Genomic DNA, 26334 nt, shown 5'->3' with positions numbered 1-26334 from the left:
GGGTGAGAAGTATCACTAAATACTGTAAAGCAGCTGATATGCTTGTATTTAAAACACATGGACATAAACTAGCTAAACATGCAGTACAAAAATAAGTACAGGTGTACATATTTCATGTTGCATTTGAACAGAGACGCATCATGGTGGTGGTCGGTGGGCGGTAGCCTCGCCTCTGTGTCCTGAAGCAGCTGTGGCTACAGTTTTCACCATCGGTGTGTGAGTGATTGGATTGCAAAGCACTTTGGAGTTTTTGACTTAGAAAAGCGTTTTTCAAATCTGCAATATTATTTTTAATACATTAATTGTCCACCATATCCCAAATAAAACTTGTTTTCTTTACAAAACTCATTAAAACTTTCACTCTTTGCTTTACTGAACTTGTTTCTTACGCTGAAACGCGACTCCTGATGTGTTTTCAGTCTCAAACATCCGGTGCAAACAGTGAAAGCTGGAGGGCAGCTCCTTGTTTTCAGCTCCGGAGGCTCTCCTGTCGCCCCCGGCTGAAAGACTTCCACCCACCGTGAAGATCACAAACTCTGGGATCAACAGATGGGCTCACTTCCCTTTTCCTGTCTCCAATAGGTGTCGAGGTCCCGTCACCAAGGAGGAGTCCACCTAAAGAGCCCCCCTGTTCTCAGTATCCACTGTTTCGACGCATGAAGGCATGGCCCCACACTGGGTGGAACATCTCGGTGAAGCTGAGGGGCCCCACCGTGATCTCACTGGGGCCCCTCACCTTGAAACCAGACTTCTGGTAGAAGGGAACCAGGAAGTCCTCACACATGAGGACGGCTCGGCGCACGTAGGGCAGACAGTGAAGGTACTGCAGGTATCGCCACATCAGGATGGAGCCTTTCCCCTGCTGCCTGAAGGTGCGGTGGACGGCCAGGACGTGGATGTGGACCGTGGTCCCGTGAGGCTTATGGAGGGTCAAGGCGTCCTGGAGAACAGAGTAAAAGAGAAGCTGTAGGAGCAATAAGACATGGGCTCTAAGGAAACGGGACCAAAACAACCAGAACGTGGTTTATTACCAAGAATCGTTTAGTAGTCAGTCAACTAATTATTAAACATAAACTCTAATCTCAGAACAGCCTCAGTTTGGAGAATGTTGCAACAAGATTGATGAGCTAACCACTAGTTTCAGTGGGACTAACCAAAAGGAAGATGGCCGCCTCTGTCAACAACTCTAATCTCAAATGTTTTAGAGCTGCTTGTGATTCAGATTTTATTATTTAATCCCATCAACTGAGACGTTAGTTCATTATTTTGATGCTAGCAGCAGCTAGCTGTAGCCCGTCTGGTGCGGCCCGGGGAACTTCGTATTTCTGCTGGAATATTTGTGTGACATTTAATGGTTTGTAGATCAGTAGCTGCTTTTACATGTGCCAAATTTCCTCAATCCGATTGAAATCTTGATTGATCGGAATTTCCGAATCTCTGTTCACATGGACAGGAACTGAAATGATCCGATCATGCCGTGCGTACATACGCACCAAGCATTTAATCCGATTAAATAGGTTGAGCATGCGCAGAGTTGCCTTTCCCGAAAGAAAAATTGCAAACAAACGCCATGAAACAAAATGAAAAATGTAAAAACAGAAATAACTATTCTTCCTGCTTTCCTGATCCATTTATTCAATTTAGTATTTTTATTTAGCTCATAGAAGTTACGTTTTCTTCAGTGAATAACAGCAGATATTTGCTTTGCTGCATTTTATTGTTGATTAAAATAAGGGAGGGTTATGTCTCTGCCTCTGGATCAGCTGGTCCGCGGGTCTGAAGTGACAGCTGTGATGTTGCGCTGCGCTGCGGCACAGAGCGGGGGTGGGGGGGTTAGACTCATGTTTTATTACTGAGCTCTGTTGTGGCTTATTATTAATAACATGTAACAATCAGCTGAAACTGTTGAGAAAAATCTGTTCAAACAAAATAACAGAAGATGTTCAGAAAGTTTAGAAGCCTGTGTTCATCCTTGACGAACCGCATCTCAGGTCATCTGCGTTTACAATCAATCAATCAATCAATCAATCAATCAATCAATCAAAGCTTTATTTATAAAGCGCCTTCCACAACCCTGTCAGGAAGCCCAAAGCGCTGAACATGGTACAGTAGAAGGTAAATATATTGAATAAATCAAAAATAAAAGCAATAAAAATTACAAAATAGGTGAAACATTCTGGTGCAGGACAAATGTGTAAAACAATGGATTGAGTGAACCAATGGAAACTGTGAAATAAATTCAACATAAAAGAGGGCCAAAATCAAACATGTTCAGGAAACGCCAAGCGGAGGAGGTGTGTTTTTAGGTGATTCTTAAAGACTGGCAGAGATGGGGACAGCCTAACTGAGCGTGGCAACTGGTTCCAGAGTGATGGTGCTAGGACTGAGAAAGCCCGGTCCCCGCGAGTACGACACCTAGAACGAGGGACAGCGAGCAGGCCTTGGTCAGAGGAGCGCAGAGCGCGTGATGGGGAATGTTTGTTCAGGAGTGTGGCCAGATAGGGGGGACCACCACCCTGGAAGAAATTATAAACAAAGACGAGGATTTTGAATTGTGAACGATAGCGAACCGGAAGCCAGTGCAGGGAGGCCAGAACCGGACTGATGTGGTCCCGTTTCCTGGTCCCAGTCAGGAACCTTGCTGCGCTGTTCTGCACAACCTGTAGGCGACGGAGTGATGACTGACACAACCCTGCATAGAGAGAGCTGCAGTAATCTAGCCTAGAAATAACAAAGGCATGCAGTACCCGCTCCAGGTGGGCTCTCGACAGCATAGGCTTGATTTTAGCAAGGCGTCTCAGGTGAAAGAAACTTGACCGGATCACAGAATTGATGTGAGCATCAAATTTAAGTCCAGCATCAAGTTTCACCCCCAAACTGGTAACAACTGGTTTTGAGTAGGGAGAAAGTGGGCCAAGATCAACATAACAACCCACTTTCCTGCTGTTGGGGTGAAAAACAATGAGCTCTGTCTTTCCCTCATTCAGATGTAGATAGTTGGCCATTAGCCAAGACTTCACCTCATTAATACAGGACACAAAGGACTGGATAGAGAGACCTTTCTCCTGACACAATGGAGAGTAAATCTGGCAATCGTCAGCATAGAGATGGAATGATAGGCCATGTTTACGAAAGATTGACCCCAGAGGTAGCAGATAAATGGCAAACAAAAGAGGACCAAGGATCAATCCCGGCGGGACTCCCCAGCGGAGCCCCTCCCAAGATGAAAAAACATCACCCAGTTTAACGCAGAATGTCCTGTTGTGGAGATACGATCTAAACCAGTCCAGAACAACCCATCGTTCCAAGCGATCGAGTAGAATCGCGTGGTCAACTGTGTCGAAGGCTGCTGTCAGGTCTAACAACAGAAGCACCTCAGATGTACCCTGATCTAGTGATAGATAGATGTCATTTAGGACCCTCAGTAGAGCTGACTCTGTGCTATGGCCAGACCTGAACCCTGATTGAAAAACCTCGAACAGATCAGAGTCAGCTAAATGTGAGACCAGCTGCTGATAAACGACTTTCTCAAGCAGTTTTGATGTAAAAGGCAGGGTAGAGATAGATTTACGTGCTTTTAACACGGACTTTACTGTCGTCCAGAGAATTTAACCGAGGACGTTTTCCTACCCAACATCAGCCTCCAATCAGGTCTGTAAAACCCACATTATCCTGTGTTCTTTACAAGCGCATCTCCATCACCTGCTGCAGAAGCTGCTGCGTTCAAAGCTGACAGAAACGGGGATCCGTGCGCTGCAACCCCCGCAATAAACCTGCGTATTTCCAGTACAGATTTGAACATGTTTGTCGAGTGATTGGTGCAATAATCAGATTTTTATTTTACTTCCACAAAATGCAAGTTCTGAATTAAATATTACTGAAACGGGGACGGCTTGTCATCGTATTTAAAAGCCGCCGCTCGTTAATTACGCCGTCATTTTTGAAGTCAGGCAGTCCAATTGACAGCAGAGAGGCCCGCTCGCTGTTGCACACATGCGCAGTGGGCATTATTTTACCCCGACAATCCGAATGGCTGTGTTCATGCACGTCAGTCGGAATGAAGAACGGAATAAACCACCTCTCTCAATCGGATTGAAATTTCAATCCAATCGGGCCGAATCGGATCATAATATTCCGATTGACATGTTTACATGCAGAATTTTCGATCTGATTGGGCATTCAATCCGATTAAATATGTACATGTAAACGTGGCTACTGTCTGCACACCATGGTGAGTTTTTCAGTTAGAATCCACTTTGGTTATGATTCCACTGAGTCTAGCTGTTAGCTTATCAATCAGGTCAGTTCTAACCAACCTAACCTTGTTGTTCGGAGTTATCTACAGCAGCTAAGATAACTGTTCATAACTTTTACACAGAATCCGTCTCAGATGTATGTGGCAAGTGAGAGTTGGCAATATAAAAAGATTGCAACGCCATCACATGTAGTTTTGTTATCTGCCTCCCAGCAGGTCAGACATGGAACAGAACCAGAATACTGCTCAGATTTGGGCTCAGACCAGAGAAGTCACGTCCATAGTTAGACTGGTGGGGCTGATTCCAGAACAGTTTTGACACATGGGTTTGCATCTGTTCAAAACTAAGAAATTACAAAGAAACTACAGAATACAACTTAGTTTTATTCAGAATTTTTTCTGGATATTTTAGATCTTTCTGGATCACCTACAGTATTTGGAAGCCTCATTTATTTTATTGGGAATTTTATCCCCATTAATGTGGACTTTAATCGCCACTGTTATTCTGGCTGGTGTGAAATTGAAAAGTTAAAATGAAAAAATGAAAAAAAAAATCTGTACTGGACAGAAGACATCATTCATCGTAGCAGAAAATGAAAGATCGTAAGAAAAAAAATTTTTTTTTGGTGAATACTATTGCATTCAACCCGAAGAAGTACCATGTGCTGTTTTCCATTGTAAATCTTGTGTGACAGTCCACCCATAATCAGCTCTGGAGAGGTCTTATTCTTGTGAGTCTGATGGTGCAGCCTTAACAAATACCTGAAGATCACACACACACACACACACACACACACACACACACACACACACACACACACACACACACACACACACACACACACACACACAAACACACACACACACACGCACACACACACACACACACACACACACACACACACACACGCACACACACGCGCACACACACACACACACGCACACACACACGCACACACACACGCACACACGCACGGCACGCACACACACACACACACACACACACACACACACAGGAATGTTTCGTGCAAACACATTTGTGCCTTTAATATTCTGCTCAGATCGCCACGTGCATCTTTAACTTTGCAATCCAAGTTGAATATTTAAACCAGATCACTCTTTATATTTGAAATACTTTGAAAGTTCTCCTTAAATTTACATTTATAAACTGTTTCAGAGACCTTCAGCGGGGTAAAGTTTATATGGAGACATATGTTTTGTCTTGTAAGAAGTCATTTAAGAATTCCGTGAGAAGTAAAACAATAATGATTTTGTGAGATTTATTTGTTTTTAACAGAATACAGCAATAAACGTTCATTTCCACTAAAAACCTTTACTTTTTTTTATGAACAGCGCCTCTTAGTGGTGACGTGAGGTACTGTGCGATTACGTTCTCCCCAGACGTATCCGTCCGTAGCTTACGTAAACACGTGTGATCGGCTGCTTCCAGTTTCAGCTTCTTCACGCCACCGTCATCCGTGCGCTCTGTATCACTTCTTGACAACAGCAGCGATGGCGAAGCCCGGAACATCAGATGAAACAGCGAAGGCAGCATCACCCACACCCGGCCTCTCCCCACCAGCCAGCCCGGGCTCGGAGCCTCCGTCCATGGCCCTATCTCCTTCCACGGAGGGCTCCCAGCGGCTCCTCTTCTCCCACGACCTGGTCTCTGGGCGGTATCGCGGTTCAGTCCGGTTTGGCCTCGTTCGGATGATCCACGGAGAGGAGGATTTCAACTCAGACTCGGACCTGGACGACGGCGGAGGGAGAGGCGGCGGGGAAGGGGGTGGCGGGGGCGGCGGGGGAGGAGGAGGACGAGTCCTGTGCGGTTCGGACACGGAGAGCGCCGTGGACACCCCGAGTCGGCCTCTCGGTAGGGGATACGTCCGCGTCCAGTGGTACCCCGAAGGAGCGAAGCAGGACATCGGGGAGACAAAGGTACTACATCCGCTATTGTTTTAACAGCTTCCCTGGCAGCGAGTGGATGCTGGGCTGTGACTGGGAGGGTGTTTTGTTTTATTTCGTTTGCTGGGTTTTGGAAGAGTAACGTGGACACATCAGCTTGTCCCGGATCAGGTCCTCCTAATCCATCTGCTTTAAACCGAGGCTCGCTAATTGGTTAGCATGCACGCAAGCTAGTTAGCAGCGTAGCTCGGAGCCAAGATACCAGGAAGGCTAACCCGGCTCGTTTAGCCATCTCCCCGGTCCCAACTGGTGCTCTCACACCTAGCACACCCAACACGCTGTCAGTGAGCGGGCTCCAGGGTGCAGGTTGGAGCAGGTGCAGGTCTCCGGCTAAAGCCCACACATCTTGATTAGCTCATCCTTTAGTTCCTTAGCTAGGTGGGACTGGGCTTCACAGTTAGAATTTAGCATCCTTGTTTCAGAAAAAGGTGTATCCAGTCAAGCCACAGCTGGCTAACAGACAGGAAGCCTCCACATCGATGCTAACAGGAGGTGTTTATGGTTGTTTCTGCATGTTGACATTTTCAAACCTTAAACTCTTGTTTTCTATCAGTTAACCGCGAGAGGGCTGTTGCTTTCCCCTTGCAACCTTCACTGTTAGAAGGGTGCATTTTCCTCCACTGAAACACTGTTGTCATGCTCTTGTTCCTGTTTAACACACAATAGGATGTGTTCTTGTACGTGATAAAGAAATGCGTGGATCTGCTGCATCCAACAGGGTTCTCCAGTTACTGACTAGGTTACAGGGTTTACATTTGGACAAATCTGGAACGAGCTCCTTTCAGGGACACTGGAAGGGACCAGCAGAGTCCTGTGTTAGTTGTGCAAACAAGTAAAGTTCTGGTCTGTCATTCAGGCTCTCGCAACAAAAGCTTACCAGCATGTTACTTTAACAATCGTGTGCATGGCCCATAAAGGCCGTGCTGTCAAAGATGTGGTGTGAGCGTTCTATTGTGTTGGTTTAGGTTTCCTTTTGACTTTTGTCACAAATGGCTCAGAAGCTCAGCTCACTGAGAAAATTGCTTTAAATTTTAATCAGGGATTCCCGACAATAAAAAGAAATCCCCACATCAGCTCATGATATTTGGAATTTTATTTGTTTTATAATATGTAGTGTTTTGCATCAGGGTGGCGCATGAATGGAAGCTAAACACTCCCAAAGCAACAATTAAAGCTGCTATAGCGGATCTACAGAACCAGTGTTGCCAGATCCAAAATCCCACAATATCGTACAGAGAGGCTTAAATTATCGTTTTTCAGTACAAATTATTGTACATTATAAATTTGATAATAACGTTCTATAAACGATAGGGCTGGGGGTAAACGATTATTTTTAAAACGATTATTCTGACGATTATTTTATCAAATAGTCGACTATTCTAATGACTATTTAGAAAATTAATCTAATGATTATTTTTCTATTGCGCAATTAACAAAAACCAGAAAATCTCAAATAAATTCCTCAAAAAATTGATAAATTCTTACTGTAAGAGAATAAACACTACAGGCCTTCCATTTTGTATAACACTGCTTTTATTGTGTTGGTTGGTTATGTTCTGGTGACGTGTAGAACTTGGGAGTGCAGGCTGCTGCCTGAGAGGTGGTAGAAGATGGAGTGTCTCCATGCTGCTTTGTTTTGGTCACTTATGTGCGTGAGGCGAGTGGTCTTACGGGTTAAACCAAACTCAAGGTGATATTTTACACTAAACCGAAAACCCACAACACTCTAAATGTAATAAAAGGGAGATCTACACCACAAAAAAGATGAACTCTAAACCAAAACGTAACAGCTTATCCCAACGCAAGAAGCTGTTAGCGAAGATGCTAACAGTAGCTTTACCAACATTAAGTTCAAGTTACCAAGTTTAAATAAACCAAAAACACCCAGCAGCAAACAGACCAGCATGGAGGAGAGACTGCTACCACCAAAACAGCTCTCCTAATGTCTGAAAGAAGCTCCTTAATGAAGGGAGAAGCGCTCCCGGTGATTTTCTACATCTGCGACAGAGACGGAGCAGCGCATCTGACCCCGGAAGTTGTTGTCCGTTGCCGGGAGACGAAGGGGCAAAACAGGAAAATAATCTAGTAGTGGACGGACGTTGTTCCGGGTCTTCGGTATTTGGCGGAGATGTTAGTGAAGGCGGAGAAGAGGGCGAACTAGAGGAAAAACAGGCAGATTCCTCCTCTATTTACAAACTCCTGGGGATGCAACAAGTGGGCGCGGTGCGTCGACTTCCGGATCTGACGTCGACAAATTTTTAGAATCGAGCCGTCGACTTCGTCGAGGCTTCGCTACAGCCCTAATAAACGACTTCTCATTCCAATATAATATAACAAAGAAGGTGTTTTATATTGCCCTGTTTAAATAAACATCTTTAAAACCAGTAATATAATGCCTATAAACGTGCAGAGTGTCTCGGCACCACTCCGACCTCCACGCATTGACACAATATGCACATTTGCGCAGTCCTATTTATTTCATTTCTACATAGGTTAAAAGCACGCAACAAAACATCACAGCATTGGAAAAACTGACCCAATAAATGACACAGCAGCCTACTCACCTAGTTGCTGATCTCGATCTCCTCATCTGATTCACTGTCTGTCGCAGCAGAATGCCTTTAATCACCTGTACTAAGTGGTCTGTGCTTCTCATTGCAATGTTGTGCTCGGCTAAAAAGCCACATAGCTTGATTTCAGCGTTTTTCACATCATTTTCAAACTTCTCTTTTTCATTAGTTTGTAGGAGACATTTATAAACCTGTAAGCACTGAGGTGAAATCTGACTTCAGAACAGTTTAAAATTATGTAATTGACTTGGGAAAGCCACAGCAAAAGACGGTGTTACTAGATGCAATGTGAAATTATCGTACATTTGAGGATTTTTGAAACTATTGATCGTACATCGTACAGAGCCCAAAATTATGGTACAAATACGATAATTATCGTACATCTGGCAACACTGTACAGAACACGCTAGGATTTTAATGCAAACACGAAACACTCACCCCTCCCATGAGGTGTCATCCCTGAGAAGCAAGATGGCGTCCTTGGTCGGCTGCGTGTCTGCTCGGCTCCCGACCTTTTTTGTTTTTCTTTTCTATTTTATGGTTTGTTCCATATATGGTGCTGATTTTCGGCTGGCGTATGATCGGGACTTCCTGCTCTCGATCCGGTCTGGAATGGACAACCTCGGTACTCTAATACCGGACACCCTTTTCCACCGGCGCTGGAGACTGACGCTGACCAAGCCTTCGGGCTTATGTTGCCTGTTGGTTTGCCGCTGCCTCGGAGCCGTGGAGGAAGAAGCGGGGGAAACGAGGCGGCTTCTTCGTTCAGCTCCGTAGGATTCGGTGTGGCGAAGCCATATCTGATTGCTGCTCCGCGACTGTGATGTGGCGGATCCAGCGTCATCTCGGCCGTGCTGGGCCGGTCTCGCTACTACCGGGAGCACACGGAGCCGAATGTTCCATGGATGCGTCTGAAATGAGGATGTCCTGCCGGCTGGGAGCTCTCGGAGCGGAGAGCTTCATGAGTGCGTGTGATGTGAGGATGTTTCACCAGCCGGGTGCCCACTCGCGTTTCGGCTGCTCTCGTTCTGGCCGGCTCATTCAGCGGGGAAGAAATCCCGCCAACCTGCGTTATGTTGCAAGATCTGATGGAACTGGACTTTCTCTACAATCGGATACTCAGTCGGCTCGCTTTGCGCTGATCAACGCCAGATCGGCTGGAAATAAATATTTTATTCTGAAGTAGGGCTGCAACAACGAATCGATAAATTCGATGAAAATCAATTACTAAAAGCGTTGGCAACGAATTGCGTCATCGATTCGTTGTGTCGCACAACTCTTCCAAAAGCGCCCCCCCCCCTTCCTGCCCGCCGTTGCGCGCAGACCAGAGCAAGTCAGATCAGCGCGGGGGAGAGCCGCAGATCAGCGCGAGGGAGAGCCGGTACCGGCAGATCAGCGCGAGGGAGAGCCGGCAGACTTGCGCTGCTGCGAACCGGTTCCGCATTGTCGCGCAGCGATCCAGGCAGCTGCTTCCAGCGCACGGTCCATTCTCAAAGTGGCGCAACCAAAAAACTATAATTAGCACACGATCGTTCATGTCCGCACATGTTCTCTATTTTCTGTCTTATTTGTGCCTGAAGCTCGCTACTGTGGAGCTCATCACCTGTGCTGTGGTGATGTCACCTCACGCAGCATCGAAAACGCGCTCTGCGCTTTTCGGTCAGGAGATCCCTTTGATCTGCTCAAAAGTAACTGATGAGGTGAAAAGTTAAGAATCCAGGCAACAGATTTTCTGGAGAATTAAGAGGAGATGCAGGAAGATGAGAGACAGACAGGACAGGAAAATAGTTAAATAAAAACAAGAAAACAAAACAAAGTGTTGAAAAGTCAAATGTAGGTAGATTTATCTCCACGACACGTTTTTACCAGTAAAAAACAATAAGTTATACACATGTAATATTTATACATCTGATACAATTCAGATCACCTTCAAAACTCAGTCACACACCCAGGGCCGTTTCAAGACATTTTGGGGGCCAAGGCAAAATGCCCCCCCCCCCCCCCCCCAATAACTGGGCTCCCCAGAAGCCTCTGTGTAATTCATGCCCTCTCCAGTAGTGTTAGTTATACAGTGTTTATAAAAGCCCCTCAGACATTACTGACATGTTCTAATATTATCAGATGAAAAACTAAATTATCAGACATGCTGTCTCATCTGCTGCTTTTCTAAACCTGCTAAAAGTAACAAAACCATTTGAAAGCCACTATTTGTGGATTCTCTGAAAGTTTCCATGGAGTGTGTGACAACTTATTTTTTCATTGACCCTATCGTCTAATCTCACAGCTGAAACAAGCATCCTTAATAATCTTTGCACAGGAAGCTTACCGATGCTGTAGTAAAACAAAAGGTATAATAATTTATTATTAATAAAACCTTGTTGCAGCACTAAAGCAGAAAAATTAGATTTTGCATTAAATATGCAAAATATTTACATATGAATTGTTTTAGAGCCCTTTAATTGGCAGAATCTGATATTAATTTAGTTCTTACAAAAAATGGGTCCCAACATGGTTTGTGTGGCGTTGCCATAGTGTGACGTCATAGGCACAGATCCCCTGTCCTCTTGTTTGGAAATGGAAATATGATCACCCTACATTAAACAAACTGTCCACCCGGGCTTTTGCACTGCACAGAGACGCTTCGCTGCCTACGACTGAACGTCAGTTGAGAGTCAGTCTCATGCAGACTGACCAATGAAGAGAGGGCCTCAAGTTAAGACCCTCTCCTCATTGGTCAGTCCACACGAGGTGGGTCAAAGGTTACTCTGGGCGGGTTACGTGTTGTCAGGCATTCAAGTATTGAGTATATTTACTGCATATCACAGTAAAATATTCTGTATGTGACCACATTATGGTGATCCTTTGGTCGTGATGATGGGGCCCTTAAATATTGTTGCCCAGGGTACAACAAAGTGTTAATCTGGCCCTGGTTCCGCCGTCACATTCCCGCAGAAACTGGTTGATCACACCGGGGCCAGACTACTAGCATGTGGTTTTACAACCACAATGTCCTCAGAAGCAAAAACGCTTTTAAAAGGGAGGGAGGAGTCCTAACTGTTGCTGCAGGCGTGTTGTGTGAGAGTGCAGTTATATACTGGTTAATATATTTTTGGGTTCAGTTGCTTTCATGTGGCCTAATGTGAGTCTATTTGGGATCATTGGAATGATCAGCAGCATTTCTTGATGTGACTTTATGGCAGTTGCCCAGGGCATCATCGTAAGGAGGATGGCATTCATTTACTTTTGTTTTATTTGGTATTTTTTCAGTCAGTTTTGGAAATAGTGATCAATTTTGATTAATTCACAGCCTATGTTTAATTACATTTAAAATAAATGTTAACAGATGAGATCAAACAAAACAGATGAGAATTGCCCTTAAGCTGTTTAACTTGGACCAAGCATTTTAGGTCACAGATAGATGTAGCTTAGGGTCTCTGTCTATACACCTTATAAGACAATTTAGGTGATGGCATGTTGTTTTTCTGCTATTGAACTGTTTTCTAATAATGTTGTGTTAAATAAAGTGAAGGAAGGAGAGAAATAACGTTTCCCTAGCAGTTTTTAAAAATTTCCCCATGTAATCCGATTAATCGATTAATCGTGTCGAGACCCCATCCGATTAATCGATTATCCAAATAATCGTTTTTTGCAGCCCTATTCTGAAGGAATTCTTCCAGTACAATAGCCGGGATGTTTTATGCGCCACTGAATCTAGGATCACCCATGGGGATTCGGCAACAATAGTGGAATTGTTACCTCCTGGATGCTCCATCATTAACATTCCAAGAGTACATCGCAGGGGGCGGAGGTCTATTGACTATATTTAAATCAGATCTTATCTGCACACCGATTACCCCTCAAACAACTCCTTTGTCCTTTGAATTAAGTGTGTTTGAATTGGGTCGTTCACCTACATTGCTATGTGCTCTCATTTACCGTCCACCACAATACAATAAGGATTTTCTAAATGAATTTGCAGCTTTTGTGGCTGAAGTCTCCTGTAGATACGGAAAAATACTCCTGCTTGGTGATTTTAATATTCATGTCTGCTGTCCTGAAAAACCTTTGGTAAGGGATTTCCTAGACATTATCGACTCTTTTAGTTTGTCCCAATGTGTTAATGGGCCCACACATGGGCTTAAACACACACATGACCTGGTTTTATGTCATAAGCTGGAAAGTAGTGATCTTGGCATTTTACCTGCGACTTTTTCAGATCACTCACCTATTTTTGCCATATTGCCCAGTCCTTCTGTAGATGGCTCATTCCTTATGTCGTCCGCGTCTGTTCTGCATCCTGGGGCTCAACAGGAATCTACCATATTTCCTGTTTGATTGAGTTTTCTGACAATAACAAATAGTCCAGCTGCGGGCTTCTGCCTGCCAATATGGCGCCGTTTCGATTTGAACTGTTGCATGCCGGAAGAAGTGACGTCAACTCCCGTAGCTCTACGGGACACCCTGTTTAGATGTGGTCTGTGTTGGTGGGACATAAAGATGTAATAAAGTCACTCTTGATTTTCTGCTCCAGTCAACAAGTTTGCCCTCTTCAGGCTAAACATGATGCACACTGAGGGCGTGAGAAACGTCAAATATCATCAGTTTGTGTACAAATAAAAAAAAACATTTTATAAAAATCTTTCCAATACACGTGTGTACGTAGTCCACAAAGTAGAAATTCTGGTAGCCCCAGGTTGGCTTGCAGTCTTGTCTTTTCATATCCGCAAAATTTTCCTCTTGCTGTCAGACTTGATTGTGTAAATGATGCAAGCGGCACAAGTGGAACCAACCTGGTTGCAGCAGCAGCTTTAAAAACGAGAGCACGTCCGCAGCGTCACTTTTTCCCCCTCACCCTATGAAATCTTAATAACTTTCCCCAGAGGAGGTGATGGGCCTGAGATCTGCGTTTCTCTGCAGGTGTGACTGAGGACACCAGAGCTGTCTGCTGCTCTGCTGCTCTGCTTCCACTTTCATTATTGATTTGGTTGGAAGCCAGTCAGCGGCATGGCTGACGTAGTTGATTACCTGAAGATTTCCAAACAGCTGCCACGAGCACCTGAATAAACAACGATGCCCTGGTCTGGTATTAGACCGGAATTTTAGGACAACAGGAAGGTTGGCCCTGTGTTAAGGCTCTTTGGGGCTTCTTTTCTCCGCAATAACTAATTATCACAACTGTTTTGACAACATCGGAGTTGCTCGCCGTATATCTGTCTTCAGCTGAGAACCCATTTGGAACGCTGCAGAGCTGCTCTTCGTTAAGAGCATCAAGTGGTATATCTCAGACATGCACAGGAATCAGGAAGTCTGCAGGGTAGATGGTACAATGTGAACTTGTTCACACAAAATGACTCGTTAAGCATTCATTTAGAGAACACATCAAATGAATGAAGATCAAGTGAATGCAAGCTTCAATGAGATGAGAGAGCATATTTAACCAGAAGGTGGCAGAGCTGCATTTTTAGATGGTGAATACATATTTAGGAGAATATAAATTATGAGAGCAAAATGACTGTAAACCCAATCATTCACTTTTCTACTTTGTTTTTTTTTTGGTTCTCCTGCTATAAAAGGAGAGAAGAGCTGCTACAGGAGCCTTGAAGTCCAAGCAGGAAGTCTGTGCAAAAGTAGTGTGTTTTTCAACGATTTCTTGGAATTGGAAGCATCGGGAGTAAAATTATGATAGAGTAAAATAGCTGGAGAGTAGGGCTGGGCGATACGGCCTAAAATCAATGCCACGATATGTTGAGGATTTCACCCCGATAACGATAAACGGACGATAACTACAGGTATGCGCAGAAACAAAAGCTGTCCACTAGATGGGGCTGTCAAATCAAATCAACTTTATTTATATAGCACTTTTCATACAAAAAAAAAATGCAACTCAAAGTGCTTTACAGATTAAAATGGCCCCATAGATCCCACATTCCCATCCCAGGCCCCCTCCCCAAGTATAAAACAATTAAAAATTACAGTTCCCCTCCCGCACCCAACTTCCAAAAGTGGACATACAATCACCCGCACACTCGTCCATGCACACACACACACGCACACACACACAATCGTGAACACCAGAGTAAACAATAGGCTGAGTTCAGATGGGTCAGGTAATGAACGACACATCATCAGCGGAGCCATCTGCCCTGGCAGCAACAGATCCACGGCAGCAGCCAAGACACCGGCCCATGACGCCCAGTGGCGTAGGGCAGAAACCCCCACCAGTGCCCGGGCACTACCCGGGGAGCGCCCCGGCTGCCGCCGCCCCTGACCACCGGCCCCAAGGCAGAGGGCTCCGCAGAGGAAACACTGGAGGATTTAAGATATATAACATATAAAATAATAAAAGCTAATAATGATAAAAAGTAACTGATAAAAAGTGATTATAAAGATAGTAAAAGAAAACATAATCATGTAAAAACACTAAGATGTAGATAAAATGATAAAAATAATAAAAGAGATAAATATGTATTTGTAGATAAATAGTGATCAGTTAAAAGCTAAGCTAAAAAGGTGCGTCTTGAGCCTATTCTTAAAAGCCTGGATGTTCCCTTCGGACCTGAGGTCCTCCGGCAGCCCGTTCCAAAGGCGAGGGCCGTAATACTTGAAGGACGCCTCGCCGTGGGTGTGAGTCTTAACTTTAGGGATAACTAGGCGACGGCTGCCAGAGGAGCGCAGAGACCGCAAGGGTTTATATAGTAAAAGCAGTTCTGAAAGATAAGAAGGCCCAAGACCATTAAGACACTTAAAAACCATTAAAAGAACCTTAAAATCGATCCTGAAACATACGGGGAGCCAGTGCAGTGACGGGGCTGTCACATGTATTGGGTGAGTGACAACTTTTACGTGACTCGAGGTGGTACAGCTTCTTAAAGGGACATGAACGTTGTCAACCTACACATCTTTTAAATTTTTTACGATCAAATTTATTGACATGGAAAAAATTATCTCGATAAGAGTCAGAAATTTCGATAAAGATACATTTTCGATTCATTACCCAACCCTACTGGAGAGCATAATTAAAAATGATGGAGGTGCATTTCCTACCATTTTTATTTGTGCTAATTTTTAAAGCATCAGCACAAGATGAATGTGTCTTTAGACCTCAAATGGAGACTAAGTCTGTATCATCAATAAGACATAATGCTAATTGTCGACCCTCACAGCAGGCAGGCTTATCTTTAGGTTTACTATTTGCTGAATAAGAAACCTACATGTGGTTTATTTTCTTAATTTTCTCCTTAAACACTCATGTAACCGACACCAAGGCTATTGGGAGCGTAAATCCACGTACAGAACCTGACTGAAAAAGTCAGCCAGACCGTCCGAGTACCAGGTGGTCATTATGGAAATGTGTAGGCTTTTACATCATGAGGTGACATCCGCTCACCTTCAGCTCTCTGAACCATTTAAAATTCTACACATTTGGTTTATTTACTTCTCTAAAATCTCGGTTTGCTCATTTTCTAGAAGCAAGCCAAGCCTGAATGCATCAGACATGAATTCAGTTGGCAGGAGTTTCTTCATATTTCTGCAGAACTAACCGTGTAGTGTCAAGTCAAGGTTGGTGCCGAGGTTTAACGAATAACGTCAAGCAAACATTTGGGAACTTTTATTCAGACGGCAGCAGTACACTTTGGCCTTGGTCGTGTTTGGTCTAAAAATCAATAGTTTGGTCCAAAAGTGTTATCTGAGCTTAGCAGTGAGTAATAAAGCTTTAATATTTATGCCAGTATCACTACAAACCAGTACAAACTGGACGTAACATATTATCTTGCTGATAGCAGTAAATCTTTATTCTAAACAGCCAATCAGAGTACCGGTAATTCATCCTGCTGCCAGATGTATAGGACCAAAGTCTTTAACCGACTGTGTTCTGCACACAGAAAAGACGAGGTGTCAAAAGTTCACCAACTATCCCATCGCCCTCATTTTGTTTTTTTGCCACTGAGTTCATCATAAACTTGCTGCTGAACTTGAGGGTGACTTTGCTGCACCCTTTTCTATTATTATTCATGCCTTGCCATTTATCACACGCACGCACGCACGCCATGCTGTCAAGCTGTTGTTGGTGTGTCCTTGTCATCAGAGGTTTTGTTGATGTTGATTTGTGTTAACTTATTTGTGACTAGCAGTGGCTTGTTTTAATATTAATAGGATTTAATTTAAGTGAAAGCATAACATTTAGTGATGCACCGATATGAAATTTTGGGCCGTTATTGCTCTCCGATATTAAGATCACTGTTATGGCCGATAACCGATATTTGCCGATACCGATATACTGACTTCAGTGCTTCTAAAATCAGCAGATTTTGTATAGAATGAAAATGATTAAAGCTGAATTTACGTTATCATGTACACACAACACACACATTTACGGTTCAGAGATGATTTCATTCACTGTTCACATGACTAAACAATTACACATCACCCTCTCACCCTCTGAAACAGGCAAACAAATGGAGACTATATGGAAAAAATATCAGTTGTTAATATCGGCCCGATACCGATAAGTTAAAATATGACTAACATCGACCAATATCAATATTGATGCCGATATATTGTCCATTCCTAATAACATTATTTATTAAAACATTTTGTGTGTTTGGTAAAACCACATTTCAAAATTTTGCCTTTTTGTACGACAAATAAGTGTTTATTAAAAGCGTATAACACAACATAATTTTAAACTTCCTGATAACTTTTTTTCCTACAAAATCACAACGGGCTGCCCACCACCGGGCTTGGCACGTTTTCTGGGGGAAACCCTGCCTTTATTTCTCTGATATCCGATGTTTATGTGTTTGCTGAGGCGTCGCTGGACATGTCGTTGTGTGTATCGGTTAAGTTGTTCATTCTGAACTGACCAAACTGCTGTAAGCTCCTTTTTTTGAGCCATGTCTTTTGATCAGTGTTCATGTTTCATTTGTCGCTGTGGTGTTCACACTAATTTGACACTTTTATTACAAACGTATCCAGTGAAGCATAAAGCTTTACTCCAGTTTCATCCTTGTTCCAAAGCAGTTTTTTTCCCCCACAGCCGTGTGTTTTGACTGTCACAGTATGAAAATCAGCATCAAATACTTTAGTTTATTGCAAAAAGGATCTCTTCAGGTTAAAGCGATCCTGGAATTTAAAGATTCTGCAAACAAGCTAGGTTTTGAAAGCAAACAGTCACATAACACTGCCCCGCCTGTCGGAGGTCTTCTCTAGATCCGGAAACCCCCATTTCCAGAGGATACGAGATGGCGCTAAACACCTGCAATGACTTTTGTCGTCTGCGACTTCAAATGGTGTTTTTCTTTTTGGGACTGTGGTAGTTTGTCCTGAAGTTGAAGTGGAAGCAGCCGGCTGTTTCTCTGATATTACTGAGCGGAGAACCTCACACACCAGGGCTGTTCTGTTTGTAAATACATGAGTGTGTAATGAATGGAGGATCCTGGGAAGTGTGGTGGTTCGTTGACGGACAATCGGACCGTCCAATGGTTGCTTTTGGTCCCAAACGTGTTATTGGTGGAGGCTTTTAGACAAATGCAAGAGAACCACTTTATTATTGTTTTAATTTAATATATTTAAAGCTATACCTTGTTGGAATGTTAAGAGCCATGAAAATATGTTTCAAGCTAATTTGTTTATCAAATTTGCAGAAGCTTTAGTAAAAAGCTCAATTTTAGCGCATTAGCCATTCCCTTCTCAAACGGTAGACATCTTGGGTCCATCTGATTGGCCAAATATGTCATTTGTTTGAAGAAGTAAATGTGTTGAACTTGAAATATTAAATCAGTGTGTTGTCACATGTAAGCCATCTCTTGCATTAGTTAAATGATTTCTTAATATATTATGCAGCTCTATTTTGGTATAAGTATGACCAATAATTGTTAATTGTTATTTTTGGGACGTTCTGAAACTAAATGAATAGTTTGCTCTCTGTAGCTTCAGAGCATCAATGACCTGGTTTGGTTCCAAGTTTTAGCTCCAGGTGGAGCTCCACTGTCCTCCCCTCTCATCTTCCTCCTCCATCTCCATCTCCCTCCATTTTAATTCCCTCTCAACCTGCGTTGTCATTCATGACCCTCTCACTCAGACCTGCTTCTTTTGACCCTTCTCCACCCTCCTCCCTGCGATCAGCTCCCTCCTCACCTCTCAACATTCTGCTGGTGAAGTAGACTGATGTAATGTGGTGCTGACTGATCACTTGTCCAGCTACCCAGATAATGCGCGCACGCACGCACGCACACACGCGCACACGCACACACACACACACTAGGAATATAGACTCTGGAGCAGAGTGCCTCCTCTTTCTGGCCATCTCCCTTTTTCCTCTGCAGCAGTATTTGGTCCTGCTCGGTGGGGAGACTGCTCTCTCTCTCCTTCTCCCTGTCTATCTGTCCAGGTTTCAGCCCCTCCCAAACTCCCTATCTGTCCTGTTTTGCTGCACTCTTGTCTATTTCTGGCTCCTGCTTTTCTCGTTTCCTCTCTCTCCATCTCCCTCCCGGGATTGGCCTTGATCTTCCACATGTTGGACTGGTTGCTGTCTCTTCTGTGTCTCGTTTGCTGCTCGTCTTCAGTTTCCTCCTCCCCACACATCTTCCAGCTCTCAACGCACTACATCATCATCTTCCCCCTGAGTTTTCCATCTATCCTTTTACCTCAGTCTTTTTGACCCTCCCTGCTGCCCATCCCTTAGTCCTTTCTTATCTTCTGAGCCATTTGACTTCATTCCTTCTGACTTATTAATTTTTAACGTCCCTTTTTGCTCTCTAACATATAGTTTTCTATCTCCTGCCTTCTTCTGTGGGTTCTTCCCAGTTTAGTTTCACGCTTTACTGCTGGTTCCTTTTTGTTTCCAGTTACAGTCAGGAGATTGCTCTGTAATAGACACTCAGCGCTATTAGTGCTCTTGTCATTCCCCTGTGGACTCATGGGTAAAAAGCCTTGTGCCTGCTCTCTTTTTAATAGAGCTGTGCATGCTTCCAGTATGTTCCAATCAATAGCCTTCAGTCCAACTGCAGGAGGCAGCGAGGTTAGGTTTGGTGTTGATTAATGCTCACAACTCCAGGGTTTAGAATGGTTTTTGCATGTCCAGATGAATGTTTTATTCGTTTACTTTTGTAAAAGCTAAACAACAATTGAAAGATGGATCAGACATGAAGTTTAGCTTCAGCCAATCAGGAAGCAGTGACACAGCAGTTTCCACCAACCGGGAAGCACCAAGGTTCCTTCACAGGTGATGAGATGGAAGCTTTAATCACCACAGGAAGGTGCTGCATCCATTTAGATGGAATAAACGTGCAGTTGTCTTTGCACGAGTTGGTGATTGGTGTCAGTCCCAGTCTCTCTGGCTCGTCTCTGAGTGAGTCCACACCTCTACTGTGTCGAAACAAGGCTACGTGTAAATGGTAGTGGTGCAACTAGGGATGGGTACCGAATACGGTACTTTTTAAGGTACCAACCGAATTCCATAGTACCGACCGAGCACCGATTCACGTCATTTCAAACGGTGCCTCGTTTCGGTACCCGTCCTTCACAACGAGAACTTGCCTAGACAGCTGCGCATGCGCAAGAGTGTTATGCCGTCGCTCGCTGCGAGCGAGTTGTAAACAGAGCAGCATGGTAGAAAGAACGCACGCTAACGCTTGGGTCCACTTCACTAAATGTGATGGGTAACTGGGTGATGATGAAACCAGCGACAACGATCTAAGTGAGACATCCTCATCTTAATCTGCTCCGGTAGGTAAATAAAATGTTTAAGATAACGTTAGCTTGATATGTTAGCTTCCGTTTCACTAATGGTGCGTTCGCTTTCTCCTCGGAACTCCGATTTTCCGACTAGAAGAACATGAACGCGCTCTAAAGTTTGGCTTCACTTTACTAAATGCGACAGGTGATTGGGTGAAGATGAAACCAGCGACAACGATCTAAGTGTGAGGCATCATCGTTTTAATCTGCTCCAGCAGCTAAATAAACTGTTAAAGATAACGTTAGCTTGATATGTTAGCTTCCATTGCTACCATTGTTATCAGCTAATGGTGCGTTCGCTTTCTCCTCGGAAATTCTAACTTCCCAGTAGGAAAAATCAAATGAAAAAGGACGGCAAAAGGAATGAAGATACACAGTAAATTTAGTTCACAGTAAAGATGTTTGCTTCAGTTTAATTATCAGCTTATAAAACTACAAGGACGATGTTAAAATACAAACAGTTGTATGTTATTTATCTTGATATTTATCAAATATTGTTATTTATTGAGAAAAATTTATATTTAATTATAAAAGAGAATTAAAATAATAAACACTCAAAAGTATCGAAAATTGGTACCGTTAAGTACCGGTATCGATTCGTAGGTACCGGGAATTAGTACCGGATCGATTCAGATGTCAAAGGTACCCATCCCTAGGTGCAACCGATCAAAAGACTCACGGTTCGGACCCTAACCCCAGCAGAAAGAAAAGGATAAAACAAGTAGCTTTGCTCTCTCTTTATTTTGTAGAACAATTAGTGCAACTTTTTTCTGCTCAATTTTACAACATCTGCAGTGATGCTGGCGTTGTTTTGGCCTGTCTTGGTAAAGAGAGCGCTGAGTCAGAAGGCGAAGCTCTCGCTTTACCGGTTGATCTACGTTCCTACCCTCATCTATGGTCATGGGCTTTGGGTAGTGACCAAAAGAAAGAGATCGCTGGTACAAGCGGCTGAAATGAGTTTTCTCCGCAGGATGGCTGGGCTCTCCCTTGGAGATAGGGTGAGAAGCTCAGTCATCCGGGTGGGGCTCGGAGTAGATTTGCTGCTCCTCCACATCGAGAGGAGCCAGTTGAGGTGGCTCGGGCATCTGGTCAGGATGCCTCCTGGACGCCTCCCTGGTGAGGTTTACTGGGCACGTCCAACTGGGAGGAGACCTAAAGGTAGACCCAGGACACGCTGGAGGGACTATGTCTCTCACTTGGCCAGGAAACGCCTTGGGATTCCCCCGGAGGAGCTGGCCCAAGTGGCTGGGGAGAGGGAAGTCTGGGCCTCTTGACTTAGGCTGCTGCCCCCGCGACCCGACTCCGGATAAGCGGATGAAACTGGATGGATGGAATTTTACAACTCAGATTTGTAATTTGCAAATCAAAGAGGTCTAATCGCTGATTAAATGTAAGTGTCTTGCCCAAGGACACAACAGCAGCGTTCTGGATAACCCGCTGTACCCGCTGAGCTACTGCTGCCCTGTGGGGTCGCTGTGAAGACAGCTGCAGTAGATGGAGAGACACCATCAGCATTAGTACGTTCATCTCAAAGCTGCCACGTCCAGCATCATAAGGTCTACTGTCCTCTGCTGGTGGATCTACAGGTGGAAACGGCCAATTTCATTTTTTACTTCCATAGAGTCATATAATTATTAGGTTATTATTGATTTAACACAAATGTTTGGTTTAAAAACTTTTTTAAGAGGTTAAGTTGTGGTTTGGTTTCTCTCCATATAGAAAGCTGCAAGTGAAGCAAAAGGTGTCACAATAAAGTACACTTGGCCTTCTGATTGGTCAGATGTCTGGGGGCGGGACTAATCAAACATGACTGCAGGGAGGTGGTTCTGCTGTGACCTGGTGCTGGTCTACAACATGGAGTGGTGGTTTAATGGTGTGGTGTTGGATAATGCTTACATGAAGGAACTGTACCGACGCCTTTCAAAGGCTCTCAGTAGGTTTAATCCATTTCCTAGTGAGGCTGCTGCATCCAGGTCTCAGTCTGTCTGTTTTCACCCGCTTTTCCAAGTCTGAGTTGTGGGGGTAGCTGCCCCAGAAGCAAAAACTCAAACCGCCCTCTCCCCAGCAGCCTCCAGCAGGGATCCCTAGACATTCCTTAAGCCTGGTTTATGCTTCTCCGTCAGCTCCGCAAGGGACAGACACGCACGGATTGATGGAAGCGTTTTGCTCTCATACTTCTCCGTCTCCTGGGGAGTGTTGCAAAGCAATTGCCCGGCAGGACCACAGAGGGCGTAGCGCTGTTCTGTGGTATCCTGTCATGTATCGGTCCAAGATCGTGTGTTTATATTGTGTTTTTTGTGTATATAAGAGACTTTTAACACGGACATAATTGTCTCTCATTCTCCCACCGCTTCATGCGCTCCCCACCTCTAAACCCACGTTTCCTGTCATTTCCGTCCACAAATAAAACGCTTGCTGCGCATCTTTTCACTCCTCCAGTCACGGGAGAATTAAACGTTCATGTTTTTAGAGTTTTTTCGCGAGGTATTCTTCAAGCTTCTCCGTGTCTGCCGCTAGTTATCCTCGGCTCTCTTTGCAATGGCGGCGCTGTAAACAACATCGGCGTCCTGACCAATCACAAGCTTGCGTAATCCGTCTCGTTTGACGGATGTTTAAAAAAGTGGGCTCGACTCCGTACGTACTTGCGTGCCTGCAGGAGCCCTACGCAAGGACGGATAATGGCGTTGCGTGTCTCCGCACTGACGCAGACGGAGAAGCATAAATCAGGCTTTAGCCAACGTAGAGAGATAATCCCTCTAACGTGTCTTAGGTTGACCCGGTGACCTCCTGTTGGCAGGACATGCCTCAGACACCTCCCCTGGGAGGCACCCAGGAGACCTGGTCACCAATTGCCAGAACCACCTCAACTAGCTCCTCTTGACATGGAGGAGCAGCAGCTCTACTCAGTCTCTCCCCGATGTCTGAGCTCTTCAACTCATCTCCAAGGCTGAGCCTGGCCACAGGACGGAGGAAACTCATTTTGGCAGCTTGTGCTTGCTTCTGTTCAGATCTGCATAAGCAAACTGCACCAAGGAGGAGAAACGTGGAAACACCCTCAGGGTGAGGCTGAATGAGGTCCAGAAGGATCACCCAGCAGCTCTACGTTTGCTTTCACCCTCTGTGGGTTGAGTTTAGCTTTGTAGGGTGCTGGAGTGAAACGCGGTGTGTGCTCTTGATGCTCCTGAGGAGATGAGAAGTACAAAACCGTCCGAATAAACGGGCGTGGCCCTGAGGTAAAGCTCCCTGCATGCCTCCTTGTCTTGGCGCTGCACCTGAATATTGACTCGAGGTAATCAGGTCAGAGATTTCTGTCTGACATTGATTCTTGTCTGGACCTCTATCGGCTTGGATGGAGGTGAAATGGAGCTCGTCGTCATCTCAAAACGAGAAGCCCAGAAGCTGCCACCACTCTGCAGCATCAGCTCTTCCTGCTGTAGTCTGAGGCTTAGCAGCTGGTGCTTTAGGTGATCAGTGTGGGATAGTTCACAAAGAGACCGAGGATTGTTCTGTAGTCACTAATGACTTTGCAGCAGTGATGCTGAGACTCTACGCAGATTCCAGTCTGAAGGATCTGAGAAGCCTTCGTCTTCTTTAGTTAACTGCACTTCTTCTCTGTTGACTTCCAAACAATCTAGACCGCCAACCCCTTTCCTCTTCGTCAGGCGACTGGGTCGCTCAGAGCCGTCGGGTGTGTGCTGCCTCAGCTGCTGCTGCGTTAGGATTCACAGAAATCCGCAGCCATGCCGAGGTAAAGGTGAACGTCTGTTATCAGTGCAGCAAAAGGTGTTTCTGCTGCGGATGACACTCGGACGGTAAAACGTCCCTTTAATCTAACTTAACTCCCAGTCTCACACGCCGATGGAGAGCAGCTCTGTGCTCCCCGGCAGGACCTCCACGAATCCCGAACAGTGTCACGCCCTCGGATTGTTTGGTCTCTTCTTGGGATGTAATCTCTGTTTTCAACACAGCGTCTGTATCGGTGAGGAAATGTGTTGCTATAGTAGCGCACTGCAGCACGATGCTCTGAAGGAATATTAATGAAGATGTTCTGCAAGTGGGTTTCAGAGGCTGGTGCTCCTCGCAGCTAAAACATTCAGACGAGCAGGCAGGTGTGTGTGTGTATGTGCGCGCATACATGTGTGTGTGTGTATGTGTGTGTGTGCGCGCGTGCGTATACTCCCAACAACAAGCAGTGGAGCCATCAGGAGATCACTGTTCAATAGTGTTGCTTCAGACACAACTAAGACTCATCTGGGAGACACACACACACACACACACCACACACACACACGCACACACACACACCTTTGCTCTCTCAGTAGGCAGTGGAATAGAGTTACAGCGATGCAGGCACTGCCAGGAGCCCAGGTGTGTGTACTTGTTCCTAACTGCAGGTGTTTGAAGTGTGTTCGTTAACAGCTTGTTTGGGTGAGAACAGCAGGTACATGAAACTGACATCTCTGGAGTTGTTTTGCTGACTCAGCTCGACTTAAACAAAGTCCCGACCTTTCCACTGTATCCGTGTCTTCTCCTGCAGCAGTTCTGGTCAACCACGCACTGAGCTTTGGGTCTCATGTTAAACGTGTTGGGTGCTGGAGGTCTGCAGCAGACCGCTTGTCCTCGACAGCCTAATTCACATCAAGTGCCGTCCAAGAAATACTATTTGAAAAGCTTATTGTGGATATTTTGTTTTAAAATACATGACAGCTGAGTTTTTTTAGTAAAAAGTGACCTTTCTCAGCAAAGCTTCTAAAAAGGCTTTTTTTTTTCTAAATCTGAACCTCTGAAGTAACCAAAGGGAGTTAGAAGCCAGGCTGCCTCAGCTCAGTGTGGAGAGTGGCTAGTTTTAGGGTAGAGAGTTCATGTGATCCAGTCAGTGTGTGTGTTTACTAGTTTTGGATTGGGTTCATGTTGATAAACTATAGTGTGTGAAGGCTGTACCAACTCCAGCCTGTCTGGACTTCGAGTCCACGGGTTTCCAGAAGCAACACCTCTAGGCATCCAGGAGAGGATGCGTGGCCTTTAAAAATACCAGTGAGCCAGTGGAGCTGGTGTATGGGTCGGATCCAGCTCACAGAAGCCCGCATGAGCTCCAGAACCGGATCACAGGTGTCTCTCTCCCTCTCTCTAAGCGCTAAACTACGTTACGTGAACGGATATTAACAAGTATGAGACAGCTGACAGACGCTCATTAGTATTAATATTATATTAACTGACCGATTCTATTTTAACTGTCTGGTACATGATAGTAATCTGTACAATATTGTGATGCTAGCACACAAGTTTAAGCTAGCATTAACTCGCCTGCTGCTCCCCTGCTGCTTTGGCTGATGGTTTCTCCCTCTGGTTTGTCTCTGCTCTCTGGGGCGAGCAGCAAACTAATAACTTCATGGTTTTGGTCCATCATAAGTAGAATTATGAACATCTAAAGTTTCCTCTTTGTCAGAGCCGCACTAGAATCCATATTTTTCTCTGGATTAAGCTAACAGGACTCCCTAAGTTGACGCCACTTGGTTTGGCCAAAAATAAAATCTTTCTCACAAAAATCACTAAACGTCTAAATAATTTATGTTTGTGTTAACAATGTTTTAAACGAGTTTCTATTATGTTTCTAAACATTGGTTCATGGGAGTGCTCCTGCCTTACGCTAGTCGGAGTCGGCTGATCTCGTTTCACGCTGAACACACGAACTCTTGTTGTGGCCCTGAATGAACTGGGGCGGGTTTTCTTTGCTGTCTGAGCTCAACGCGACTCAGACTGTCAGACCGGAGTGTGACTGCTGTAGGACGAACCCTGCTGTGGGCGGGG

The 26334-nt window shown here is 44.7% G+C and overlaps 2 protein-coding genes across 3 annotated transcripts in view; one reads left to right on the top strand and one right to left on the bottom strand.

Annotated features, from left to right (window-relative positions):
* Positions 1-634: 634 nt before the first annotated feature.
* On the bottom strand, positions 635-4837 carry LOC107382434 (serotonin N-acetyltransferase-like). Its single transcript, XM_054750942.2, has 2 exons — positions 4817-4837; positions 635-940 (listed from the first exon to the last, which is right to left on the bottom strand). Exons 1-2 carry the CDS (start codon positions 4835-4837, stop codon positions 635-637), a joined length of 327 nt encoding a protein of 108 aa, XP_054606917.2.
* Positions 4838-5661: 824 nt separating this feature from the next.
* Positions 5662-26334, top strand: part of ube2o (ubiquitin conjugating enzyme E2 O) — a 38315-nt gene continuing 17642 nt past the window's right edge. For both annotated transcript variants that reach the window (XM_054751671.2, XM_054751672.2), the window contains exon 1: positions 5662-6193. In XM_054751671.2, coding sequence (XP_054607646.2) covers positions 5768-6193 — 426 coding nt within the window. In that variant the 5' untranslated portion in view covers positions 5662-5767. The remainder of the gene's footprint in view (positions 6194-26334) is intronic.

The sequence above is a fragment of the Nothobranchius furzeri genome, chromosome 7, assembly GCF_043380555.1.
Source record: "Nothobranchius furzeri strain GRZ-AD chromosome 7, NfurGRZ-RIMD1, whole genome shotgun sequence".
NCBI lineage: Eukaryota > Metazoa > Chordata > Actinopteri > Cyprinodontiformes > Nothobranchiidae > Nothobranchius > Nothobranchius furzeri.
This window is presented reverse-complemented; position numbering and strand designations above follow the sequence as displayed.